At 34.8% G+C, this 14,075-nt stretch overlaps 1 protein-coding gene across 2 annotated transcripts in view; it reads left to right on the top strand.

Moving 5' to 3' along the window:
* LOC126890504 (acetylcholine receptor subunit alpha-type acr-16-like) overlaps positions 1 to 14,075 on the top strand; it is a 95,814-nt gene that overhangs the window by 12,534 nt on the left and 69,205 nt on the right. Inside the window, exon 1 of one of the 2 annotated variants that reach the window (XM_050659491.1) lies at positions 9,392 to 9,575. The exons of the other annotated variant lie outside the window; for it this stretch is intronic. Coding sequence (XP_050515448.1) covers positions 9,515 to 9,575 — 61 coding nt within the window. The 5' untranslated portion in view covers positions 9,392 to 9,514. Of the gene's footprint in view, positions 1 to 9,391; positions 9,576 to 14,075 lie in introns of those variants that run through there. 2 annotated transcript variants of the gene reach the window in all.

Below are 14,075 nucleotides of genomic sequence, written 5' to 3'. Positions count from 1 at the left end.
AACTATTCTGTAGATACTAATAAAAAAGTGGTTATAAAAATGTCTAAAGAAGTCTTCGCCCATTCCAACGGAAATAGAACAAGCCTGCTGTGTTACACACAAGATAATAGAAACGTAATACTGACCTAAAATACCATTTTAAAAGAAGCAGACGTGGATAACAAAAACCTCAGAATAATTTCAGGCATCTACTGAAATCAGACCAGCATATATGAAAATTAACGGAGAAGAAACAGATCACATAAAAATTTCTAAATAACGTCTACATAAAGTGTAAAACTATTCTGTAGATACTAATAAAAAAGTGGTTATAAAAATGTCTAAAGAAGTCTTCGCCCATTTCAACGGAAATAGAACAAGCCTGCTATGTTACACATAGGATCCTGGACGCCCATATAAAAAGCATGGAAAACGGAAAGTTTACCTTGGACAGAGGAGTCCTGTGATGGACATTTAAGTCAACCTTGGACAAAAATTCAATACAAATTAAATGGGTCAATTCTCTATTAGACATGATACAGTCTAGCTTGGACTGAACTATTCTAAATAAAATTCCAAGAGTTATCGCATTCAAAAAGTGTTTTTTGTATTACGAAATAAAATACCAAGATGTTACATATTATTTATTAACAAATTATAATAATTCTAATAATTTTAAAATTGTTTCTCTTTGCAGTTCTGCCTTTTTATTTAAACCTAAATTCATTAGTTCACTAATAATTTTTCGTTTTTGATGCATTTTTTCTTTGTATGATTTTCGTATCGCCATCCCACGTTCAGTTTTGTAAAATGTTCTTCTCTTTTCATTTGCTTCATTTTTCCTTCTAATACCTTCCTCATATAGGTAAAAAATGGGGGTTACTATACTTTCGACTACCGTGTTTCAACTACCATTCCAAGGTCACAAGCTAATGCTTAGCGCATGCGTAGCTGTGTGTAGTAGAGCGTAGCAGAGCGCTGCAGCGGTTAACAGAGGCTAGCACGAATGTGACATTCGACGTAGGACGATACATTTACTTGACGTCCGACGTGCTATCCTCTGCTAACCGCTGCAGCGCTCTGCTACGCTCTACTACACACAGCTACGCATGCGCTAAGCATTAGCTTGTGACCTTGGAATGGTAGTTGAAACACGGTAGTCGAAAGTATAGTAACCCCCATTTTTTACCTATATGAGACATTGTGACACTGAACATGTTCAGTATTGATATGAATCCCACCGAGTACATACATAGGATTATGGAATTTCAAACTAAACTTAATCAGTTAAATAAAGATATTAAATCATATGAGGATATAAAACAAATTAAAAGACATTTCGATAGTCTGCATATTGAGGACAAAACGTGGAAGCCTGAAGAGTTGAATTTACAGCAGCAGCAGCAAGGTCTTTACGCTTTTAGAAAACTACCACAAGCTACATATCCATTGAGACGTATTCAGCCTACACCATGGGTGCCAGCAACAACACCAGCGAGTATGTGAAAAGTGAAATAGACAATGTCTTTGCAATGTCTTGTGTAATATTAGCATCTATATTTATCTTAATTATAAAAATTATGTTTGAAATTGTAAAGAGAAAATTTGAATCTTCATGTAATATAAGACTTGATCAGTAAATAAGGTGTTTAAATAAAAAAGCAAAAATCTCTCTCTAAAAATATTTATTTATACATAGAAAAATTACAATGGTAATATTGTATAAGAAAACCAGTGACGTAGACGATCCACATTTCTTTCTGTACACGAAAATAGTCCAACGGCGTGACAGGGGTTTGTAGCAGGACCAACGTTTCCAGTAGCAAGAGGCGTGCCATCAAACTTGCAAACATCAATAATAAGGGGAAAAACTCCAAAAATGTGACATTTCTTGCTTAAAAATTCTGCTTTTTGTTCTCCTCGAACGTATATGTAATCGGCTGCATACAACAACTTGGTTTCTAGTATTTCATTTATTTTGGACAATTCTACTGCTCCATCAGAATATCGAATGCCAAGCAGTTTTTTCTCCACGTATGATGCTGTCTTCTTATCATCATTACTTAGCGCATCGAATGGTTTCGGAGGTAAAAAGATATAATGACTTCGTTTAAAACCTATTTCGATGGTAAGTTCTTTGGGAACAAACCACCCGTCCACAGCGAATCCCTGAATATCTACGAATGCTACTCTCATGATGACTGCTCTTGTACTACTGACACTTTATGCGTCTAATTTAGACTTTTTACAATTTCGGTAAGTGGGTAGTACTCCATTACGCAGTCGTGAATTATAATGCAGTAGGCCTTGGTATTTTCGGGAAAACCATTATGTGCTTCAATATCGAGTTTTACGTCAACAGTGGATGCTTTCATGCTTTCTTCTTGTTTTGAACAGTCGATGACGAACAATGCACGATTCTTAAAAGCTGAGAAATCGAGTAGAGGTCGCTTTTGTTGGGAATGTACGTAGCTGGGATAAAATTCGGTATAGTTGAAATAGGCCTCGTTGTAGTCAGTTTTGCTGAAATCCAACTGCATTCTCTCGTTTGGCCAATATTCTCCATTTAAGGATAATCTAATACTTTGGATGCTAACATTGTCAAATAAGGTAGGATCAGCTGTAATCGTGTTACGTTTGCCTGTTTGAAAGAAAACAATGACATAACGTGGTCTTTCAACTGATGTGCTAGTTTTAACGGCCCAAACTTCACGCCTAGCCCCTTTGGTAATGGTAGGCAATTCGTGCAATTCCCACTTTCTAAATGGAATAACTATAGGTTGATCTTGTTGAATGGACTTCATTAGTTCTAGTTTAATTTCGTCATTTGGAAATATGTGCTTCACTCTGAGTTCAATGTTGGTGATGTTAATCTTTGCTTTTGTAGTTTCATCAGTAATAATTAAACAATCGTTGTCGTTTCGAGCTCGAACTAGTCTTATTGTTTGACGACCACACGTAATCATTGGATAATCGTTGAAAATGTTAAAAATATGCTTAAGAGGTATCTGTATGTTGAATGAATTATCTGCATCGTGTAGAATGGGATCATTAGGGTAATTCCAACCCGCCATAACCATATAATGGGAATCTTCTTGATTGTAACACGTCATGGCACGTACAGCACTTACGATACCAGGATCCCGCACTGTTTCCATCTCCCGTGCGCTTTCGCTGTACGTACACGAATCGAAAAGAAAAGCACCCACATTGTTGGCTAGTTTGACTACGCCAGATCCTTCTTTATCGACGAGTGATCCTTTAATGCACAACAAGGTTTCGCTCATTGCAAAAAACGAGTCAACTTGATTAATGCTAAATTCTACAATATCATTACAGTTGAATGATTTGATGAATGGTGCATAAGTTCGGTATTCGGCCTTTCGAATCGACTCATCAAACATTGGCTTACGATAAATATCAAATATTGGAGGCATTACGATGTTGTCTGAACATTCTTGTTTTTCATACATTGTTGTAATTTTTTAGTTTAAAACCAAGTGATTGTAAAAACAATTTTTTTGCGAACGTAAGAGGTTTCCGCTTCGACACAACTAATGGTGTTCTTTTAATATGATGTTGTCGCTTGGACGGCTGCACAACTAATGGTGTCCTTTGAGCAGTAGATGACCTTATTACTAGTCCCATTTCCCTCTTGATCTAAGTTCCAGCACCAATGTGCTCTCTTCTCCTCTAAAGTTTACAGGTCGTCCTTCTTGATCGAGAGCCAAGACAGTGATATTGGTAAGTTCACGCTGCGACACAACGGGTAAATACAACAAATTGTGAGGAGTTTCGTCAATTGCGTACCCAGGATTTGATTGTATGACAAATTCGTAGATCGTATGAGCAGGTCTGTTACCGTCGAAGGCTCCAGTACTAATGTTACATTCAAAGCGTATGCTAGATACTTTAATAATCCTAACCTTGTTTAAACTACTTTGTTATTGGAAATGATTCACATATACAGTTTCCTTCTTTAACGACATTTCTTGTGCATTTATTTACCTATTTTAATTGTAATGTATGAAAAATATTAGTATTTGTATATACGGGGTGGCTCACGAATTTACTCGTGAAATAGAAGTTATAAAATAAGGAAATTTTAAAAGTCCAGATTAGAAATTTTCGTTGGAATTACTCTAGTGTGTGAAAATATTAGTACTTGTATATACCGTGTTGATCAAAAAAATTACTTATAGACGAAAGAATGGAAGACTTCTGTATAATAGTGGACATTTGACTAGTTTATTTGAAAGAACAATAATAAGTAGGCTGGTGACGAGCAGTTGATGTTGGGCTTGCGTATTTGACACCTCATACGTCACAATCGAACCGATAATAGGTCACGTTTAATGTTTCACGTCAAATGTCACGTCCTTCGTCAACCGACACGTCCTACGTCAAATGTCACGTCATTCACGTCACGTCATTCACGTTCTGCGTCGAATTTCACGAAGGCACAGACGATCACAGAGCGGTATAAGGGGTCAGCAGAGTGTAGCAGAGCGAAGCAGAAGGTAATAGAGATTAGCAGACGGTAGCAGAAGATAGCAAGTCGAATGTCACGTCATTCACGTTCAAATGTCACGTCCTACGTCAAATGTCACGTCATTCACGTCACGTCATTCACGTTCTGCGTCGAATTTCACGTCATTCAGGTCACGTCATTCACGACACGTCATTCACGTCACGTCATTCACGTCACTCATTCACGTTCAAATGTCACGTTCTGCGTCGAATTTCACGTCATTCACGTCACGTCATTTACGTCCTACGTCACATGTCACGTCATTCACGTTCAAATGTCACGTTCTGCTTCGAATTTCACGTCATTCACGTCACGTCATTTACGTCCTACGTCACATGTCACATCATTCACGTCACGTCATTCACGTTCTGCGTCGAATTTCACGTCATTCACGTCCTACGTCGAATGTCACATATCTACGTCAAATGTCACGTTCTGCGTCGAATTTCACGTCATTCACGTCATATTTCACGCCAAATGCCACGTTCTGCGTCAAATTTCGGACGGAAAACTGAACAATGTCATATAAATGTCACGTCATACGTCAAATGTCACGTTCTGTTAGGCACTATACGGAAAAGAAGAAGAATTAACAAACGAAAAGAAGAAGAATTGACAGTTGGCTTCTGTGTCGTTACCGCTTTCATTTGACACCCCATACGTCAAAATCGGACCAATAGAAACGAAGATGTCGAATGTCACGTTCTGTTAGGCACTATACGGAAAAGAAGAAGAATTGACAAACGAAAAGAAGAAGAAGAATTGACAGTTGGCTTCTGTGTCGTTACCGCTTTCATTTGACACCCCATACGTCAAAATCGGACCAATGACAACAAAGATGTCGAATGTCACGTTCTGTTAGGCACTACACGGAAAAGAAGAAGAATTGACAAACGAAAAGAAGAAGAAGAATTGACAGTTGGCTTCTGTGTCACCACCGCTTTTATTTGACACCCCATACGTCAAAATCGGACCAATAGCAACAAAGATATGCTGTAATGCCGTTTTGGCACTGCCGCCATCTTTGTTTTTTGTCTCAACTTATTCGTTACCCCCTCCACGTTCCGACGAGCCCTCTTACGTCAAAATCGGACCAATAGAAAAGAAGATATGACGTAATGCCCTTTTGGCACTGGCGCCATCTTTGTTTTTTTGTCTCAACTTATTCGTTACCCCCTCCCCATTCCGACGAGCCCTCTTACGTCAAAATTGGACCAATAGAAAAGAAGATATGACGTAATGCCCTTTTGGCACTACCGCCATCTTTGTTTTTTGTCTCAACTTATTCGTTACCCCCTCCCCGTTCCGACGAGCCCTCTTACGTCAAAATCGGACCAATAGAAAAGAAGATATGACGTAATGCCCTTTTGGCACTGGCGCCATCTTTGTTTTTTTGTCTCAACTTATTCGTTACCCCCCTCCCCGTTCCGACGAGCCCTCTTACGTCAAAATCGGACCAATAGAAAAGAAGATATGACGTAATGCCCTTTTGGCATATTCCGATGCGCACGCCACATACTGCGTTCAACCCCCTTTTTCATCCCCTTTCCAACGATACGTCACACGTCATCCTACGTTAAGCCGTTTGGCATTTATTAATATTTAAGGGTTGCGATTTAGGGGATGTGCCAGAACGCAGGTTGTCTATCTACTAAAAAACTTGGGTAAGTCCATCTGAATTAAGGAGACCGTTGTACCCCCACTGGCGACAGGACTATCAAGGCTGTTCCTAGTGTATCTGCCGCCCGGGTGCGAGAGTAATGTTGTCGCCCCCCCCCCAAACCCAACCTTCCCAGAAAGTAAAATAATTTTATGTAAAAAAAAACAAAATTGTAAGAAGCATACAGAGTTTGTTTAATATACTAAATATAATTTTGCAACTTATTTGCAACGCTCTATATCAACAGAATAAAAAATAAATGTGCTTTTAACGGGGTAGGCGTAAGATCTTGGGCCAATACTATTTAAATGCATTGATTTCTTGGAATCATGAGAAAACTGATAAGTATATTTGAATAATTTAAATGCAGAATGAAAGATTACACTATTATATTACCGAGAGCCGAAAGTCTATGAAAACTTCTATAATGTTTATTTTAATAAGGTACAGGGGTGAAAAAATTTTCGTTTATTCGAGAAAAATGAAAATGCATTTAAATAGCATTGGCCCAAGATTTTGCGCCTACACCCTTAAAGTCAGACACATCTATATTTTCAATACTAATGATAGATAAATCTGAAAGTCTTTTTTGCCCCGGTGTGGATCGTAAATAATTTTTTATTATCTAATAAAACTTTAAACACTTTAAAGGTTGTGATGAGTTTTCCCCGAAAAGTGCTTCATTTTTGGTTATTTTGCGTTGAAATATTCGATTTGGAATTTGTCGAATTAGAAACTACTTTTCAAGAGCTACAACTCTACTTCTACTACTTACTGGGTCTACAGACTTCATACATACACCATTTTTTTTTCAGTTTTTTAAGCTATGTTTTTGTTAAGAATATTTTTTTTGATAAAATACTTACTTTTTGATTTATTTGCAAAAAATCGTCTAAAAACGTGTTTTTTTTGTTGAAAAATGAACATTCAATCGCAAATAACTCGAAAAGTATTGACAGTGAAAAACTCTATAGAACAAACGTTGCTTAGAATTAGTCAATTTATCCACTTCCGGACTTATTTTGAACGTGTATTTTTTCACCCCCGAGAAGGGGTGATAGTCACCCCATTGCAAAAGCACACACCAGCATAATATCACTTGTTTTCTTTGACTTGTTAGCTATGTGTATGCCAAATTTCATGTTAATCCAAGCGGTTCTTTAAAATTCAGAGCCAAAACCGTGAGTAAATGGAGTATTTTATTTAACAATAAAACACGAAAACGTTTGTTTTCTATTTTATTTCCTAATAAGCCACAACTTAAGTTTGAAATTAAATTTATTTGACGTTTTAATTTAGATTATTTTAATTTAAATTTTTAAAAATTTAAAATATATTTCAAATGAACTCCTTCCCCTAAAAACAAGTTTTGACTCGGTGTTTTCGGATTTTCGGTGTTATTTAGATCAGACATTTCTCGGACGATGGATTGGTAGACTAGATAGTATTGAATGGCCTCCTCGTTCACCAAATTTGAATCCTATGATTATTTTATTGGAGATACTTGAAAAGTAGAATTCATAAAACTAAACTAGCAAGTGTTGCAGAGCTAGGACAAATAATTATCGATGAATCCATATTCATTTCTAGAGAAACCAATTGCGCTATTTTTTTTGAACTTTTACGTTTTCTCGCAAACTTTCTAAATGATTACAATACTTTTTTTCAATAATAACTTTGCTAAATTTTTATTTGTTTTTCTGTTGTGTCAGTAAAGTAAGAATTATGTTGAACTAAGTACAGTACAACCTGCCACATCTGGACCTGTCACCGAAATCTACCGAGAACGGCAGTGCTGCTGTTGGACAATGCACCCTCTCATCCCGACCCAAAAGAACTAAAAGATGGCGAAATAAAGTGCATTTTTGCCCCCCAAATCCCTCTCTAAGCCTATAGATCAAGGTATTATAGAATCTATAAAGCGTCTATCGACGAAAGTTATTGACGGCATTGATTACTGGAATGTATGAAGGAGAAAACGTTTTCTTCTCTTCTTCAGGTGCCATCTCCGCTACGGAGGTTGGCAATCGTCATAGCTATTTTAATTTTTGAGGCAGTAGCTCTAAATAGTTGTTTTGAGCTACATCCAAACCATTCTCTCAGGTTCTTCAGCCATGAAATTTGTCTTCTTCAGATGCTTCGTTTGCCATCTATCTTTCCTTGCATTATGAGTCGTAGGATGCCATACTTCTCGCCCCGCATCACATGTCCGAGATACTGTAGCTTTCTTTCTTTAATTGTAAGTTCAACTTCCTTCTCTTTACCTATTCTTCTCAGTATTTCATTGTTCGTAACTCTATCTACCCAGGAAACCCTCATAATTCTTCTATAGGTCCACATTTCAAAGAAAACGTTTTAGAGACTATAAAAGAAGTGGTCTTGATATCCGGATATTTTCATATCCGGATCGGTCTGTCGTCAAATTGTTCCGGATATGACTGAATTAGATTTTCTTTACCAATCTCTATTCTCCTTAAAAAGTAGCCAGGCATAACAGTAGCTACGGTAAGTACAAATATGTCAAATAGCCGGCATTCTTAGTTTTATACCTTTACAGATAAACATATATGATATTCTATATTTTATTATGGCACCCCCCGAGCATTCGAGTTTCTATTATATTTAAAGTCTATTAAGAATCCATCCCCTAGGTCTCTGAGACTTACGAGCTACCGAGGCACTCCGAAAAGTTACGTAGCACAAAGTATATTTTTATGATTGTTTAATTAATCGTGCTACAGTTGTTCGACCGTGTAAATGTGATATGAGCATGCTTTCCCCGCTGTGAAACCTGCCTGGTCTTCTCCGATTTATCCTGTATATAGGTATATTTCTAATTTTTCCTTTATAGTCTTTCCATACAGTCCTATAGACGATATACTGCCGATTCCTCGATAGCTTTTGTTTTTTCTATTTCCTTTCTTATATTGATGTCATATAAGTGCTTGAATCCATTCTGCCTGTAAGTCTTCTCCATTCAAACATTTTGTGTATCATATAGAATAGCTTTCCGTTTCTTTTTTATACTTCTTAATTGTTTTATGTGTTTTAAAATTACCCTGAAATACCCGGAAAAAATCCAATGTATGTTTTGAAATATCCTGTAGGTTAACTATCGTTTATCCGTTCGGTAGATACATACGATATGAATATAATTATTATTGAACATCGAATAAACCAACTGATTTCATAGAATTTTATAAATTGCAGCTTCTCTATGAATATTAACCAGTTTCCGGTACAGAGTAATCAAGGTTTTTATTACTTTTTTAGTGAATACTCTAATCTCACTGTAATTCAAAATCTCTAGTGTGGTGTAGTGCGCTATTTCCAAATTAGTCGTAATGTTTGCGAAGGGTTTGTTCCGTTTTTTAGTAGTAGCCGTTTTGTTTGTAGATGGGTTCCGTAAGTATTCTTTAAAGTGCATTTACGATAAATATTTGTTTGTCGAAGATAATAGAAAATTACAGGTATCTACTACTAATTACCTTTTGGTGGACTTACATCCGCTTTTTTATTATCTCTGTATCCTTGGTGTGCGTGAATTTTAAATAAAGGATACCATATTTATGGGATTTTTATTTTAAATGAATACATCTGTCGATTTTCTTTTCGAATTCAGAAAATTAAATCATTGTTGAATATTGTTTAATAGGTTTTGGATGTTATATTAAAATGTTCAAAATAATTTTAAATAGGTAGGTACATTTAATATCAAGTGTTCCTCCATTAATAATTTGCTCCGTTGATGTTACAATAAGTATATTAAATAATGGTAGAATGCGTCTGTTTGTCTAGAAATTAATATGTATTCTTAGCTCTGCAACACTTGCTAGTTTAGTTTTATAAATTATTCTACTTTTCAATTATCCCCACTAAAAATAATCTTTCGGATTAAAATCGGGCGAACGAAGAGGCCAGCCAATACTTCTTGTTTAAGTACCGTCTCTCAATCGGATGTTGGATATCATCATCACTATCTTTACTCTATCTATCTGAAGAGTTTTATAGAACTGCATTTAAACCAGTCCCTTAAATTCTTCAACCATGACACTCTCCTTCTTCCTATACTCCTTTCTCATCTTATGTTTCCTGTATGATCAGTCTTAGCAGTTCATATCGCTGTCCCCTCATTACGTCTCCCAGATAATTTAACTTTCTTATTTTTATTGTGTTTATAATTTCGTATTCTTTGTCCATTTCTCGCAATACTTCCGTGTTAGTTTTTTTCTTTGTCCATGCTATTCTAAGCATCCTCCTGTAACACCACATTTCAAAGGACTGTAGCTTATTTATGTGTTCTTGCTTAAATGTCCAGCTTTCAAGTTCATATTGCAGTATTGAAAACACGTACACCTCAAAGCTCCTACTCTCAGTTCTAATCTAAGGTCTTTGTTGCAGAGAATTTTTTCATTTTTACAAATGCATTTCTTGCTATTTCTATTCTAGCCCTTATTTCTGTTGTTATATCATTATTGTCTGAAATCCAGATTCTTAGGTATTTGTATTTATCAACCCTTTTACACGAGCGGGACACCCTCAAAAAAGCGCTTAACTTTCGAGATACTGACCACGGAGGGGTGAGTGGCTAATTTTATTCATACTTTATATTTTCGAGGGTGCTGAAAACGAAAATAAAGTTTATTTTGAATTTTATGTGGGGGAACATTGTCAAAATCGCAATTTTAACCGAAAAATAAAAAAAAATGAAATCACGTTTTTTGCGTTTACCTCGCTACAACTCTGTTCGATTTTAACATTATTTTCTGAAATGTTTACAGTATATAGCTCTAACATTTCTGAAGACAGCGGGATCTGTTTCAAGCCCTTATTCTTATCCTGATAAAGGTTATGAATTTTTCAAAGGAAATGGTGCGGATTTGTGAATTTCAAAGTTTAATCGCAAAAGTTGTGTGACGAAGTTTAAAATTTGGCTTCTTAATCACATTTATGTTAAAGTAGAGAGTACAAAGAAGTTTTCTTTCAAGGTAAGTTTTAGATCAAAATGTTTTATAGAAAAAAAAAAAAATAGTGCAACTTGTCTACTATGTCCACATTAGAAATTCCCAATATAACGCTTATTTTTCGAGATACTGACCATGAGTGGAGAATATCTAATTTTGGTCTTAGATTATGTTTTTGACCGTGATGAAAACGAAAATGAAATTTATTTTAAATTTTAGGTGGGGGAATATTGTCAAAATTATAATTGTACCCTAAAAATAAATAAAAAAAATAAATCACGTTTTTTTACGCTTAGCTCGCTACAACTCTGGTCCGTTTTAATATTTTTTTCTAAAGTTTGTACAATATTATATCGCTCACTTTTTTGAAGACAATAGTTTCTGCTTTAAGCTTTTAGTCTTATTGTAGTAAAAGTTATGAATCTTTTAAAGTACAAGGTGCAGATTCGTGCATTTTATATCAAATTTAAAAATAAAACATGAGTACAAAGAAGTTTTCTGGAAAGTTTTGGATCAAAACGTTTTATAGAAAACAAATGGTGCAACGTTTAACATCTACGTCAGCGGTTCTCAATCTGTGGTACATATACCACTGGTGGTACATTTCATTTTTTGAGGTGGTACACAAAACGCAAAAACAGCCTAAATCAGCACCACTATTATAGTTAATTAGATCACCTAGTTAGATATGAATTTCAGTTAGGTGGTACCAAAAATAATAAAAAGTATTTGGTGGTACATGGTACAAAAAGATTGAGAACCACTGATCTACATTATAAATCCCCAAAATAACGCTAATTTTTCGAGATACTGATCATTGCTGGTGAATGGCTAATTTTGATCTTACTTTATGTTTTTAATGGTGCTGGAAACGAAAATCAAGTTTATTTTGAATTTTAGGTGGGAGAAAATTGTCAAAATCGCAATTTTGCCCTAAAAATAAAAAAAAGTTAAACCACGTTTTTCTTAAAATTAAAAGTTGCACTATATTTTTTCTATAACACATCTAGACCTAAAAATCCCCATAAAACTGCTTTGAACTCTATGGTTTAACATAAACGTAATCAAATAGATGAATTTTAAATTTTGTCACTTAAGTTTTGCGATTTAAATCTGCAATTCACGAATCTGCACCTTTTATTTTTAAAAATTCATAACTTTTCTAAAAAAAAGACTGAAAGACTACAGTTACTCTCATACTCTTCACAAAGGTAAGAAATATATGCCGTAGAAATTTTAGAAAAAAATATTAAAATGGAACAGAGTTGTAGCGAGTTAAACGTAAATATTCGTGACTTCACTTTTTTTTCATTTTTAGGTTAAAATTGAGATTTTGACAATGTTCCGTCACATAAAATTCAAAATAAACCTCTTTTTTTATTGTCAGCATCATCGAAAACATAAAATAAGACCAAAATTAGCCATTCACCTCCCATGGTCAGTATCTCGAAAAATAAGCGTTATTTTGGGGATGTATAACTTCTATATTAAAAGTTGCGCCATTTTTTTCTATTAAAAACATTTGTAACTAAAACTTTCCAGAAAACTTATTTGTACTCTATGTTTTAACATAAACGTGATTAATAAGATACATTTTAAATTTTGCCTCTTAACTTTTGCGAATAAACTTTGCAATTCACGAATCTGCAACTTGTACTTTAAAAAATTCATAACTTTTACTAGAATAACACTAAAATCTTAAAACAGATACCGTTGTCTTCAAAAAGTGGGCAACATATAGTGTACAAACGTTAGACAAAAATATTAAAATCGACCAGAGTTGTAGCGAGTTAAACGCAAAAAAACGTGATTTCACTTTTTTTTATTTTTATGGTAAAATTGCGATTTTGACAATATTCCCCACCTAAAATTTAAAATAAATTTCATTTTCGTTTTCAGCACCGTCAAAAAAATAATCTAAGACCAAAATTAGCCATTCACCACCCATGGTCAGTATCTCTAAAAATAACCGTTATATTGGAGATTTCTAATGTCGATAATAAAAGTTGAACTATTTTTTTTCTATAAAACATTTTGATCTAAAATTTTCCAGAAAACTTTTTTGTACTCTCTATTTTAACATAAACGTGATTAAAAGGTTAAATTTTAAATTTCCTCACTCAACTTTTGCGATTAACCTTTTCCTTTGAAAAATTCATAACTTTTATCAGAATAAGAATTAAAGCTTAAAGCAGGTACCGTTGTCTTCAGAAATGTTAGAGCAATATACTTAGTGTGACCAACTAGGCCCAAAACTCCGGGACATAGCCCGAATTACGAAGTCATATCCCGGCGTCCCGGACAAGGCTTCTGGGTCATCCGAATTTTCAACGTTTTGGTAAAATTCTATATTGAAATTTTTAATACATCATTCTTCTAAGAATTCACATCAAATTGAATTGGTGGGATGAAAAAAAGTCGGCAATTTCTAGACTGTTACACTATTACCACATCCTAAAAGCTTGCATTTTATATCGTCGTATTATAGTTCTACGAAAACTCAAAATCTATAAACATGGATATCAAATAATGATATTTATATTTTAACCCAAGGTTCAATTTATATGGAAATCCAACATTAGTTGATTTTCTAATTTTTCGTTTTTTGAGAACTATTTCCGGCTTAAAAGTCGAAACGTCAAAAACAAAAAAAGTCAAAAAACAAAAATGTAATTCTCATTACAACCCATCCCATCAAAAAAATTTTTGTCGCCATAAAAATGTTAAATAATCAATAAAATGATGATATTAAAGTTTTATATTAAAAAAATTTTCAGTGAAAAGTCCCGGATTTTAGGTAGTTTTTTCAGTCTTGTCCCGAATTCGACTAAATTGGAGTTGGTCACACTATATATACTGTAAAGATTCCGTAAATTTCAGAAAAAATACAGTGGAACCTCGATAAGTCGGCCCCCGATAACCCGGAAGTCCGGCTAACCCG

Source organism: Diabrotica virgifera, chromosome 8, assembly GCF_917563875.1.
Source record: "Diabrotica virgifera virgifera chromosome 8, PGI_DIABVI_V3a".
In the NCBI taxonomy this organism is placed as follows: Eukaryota; Metazoa; Arthropoda; class Insecta; order Coleoptera; family Chrysomelidae; genus Diabrotica; species Diabrotica virgifera.
Note: the sequence above shows the minus strand (reverse complement) of the source record. Positions and strands in the feature narration are given on the sequence as shown.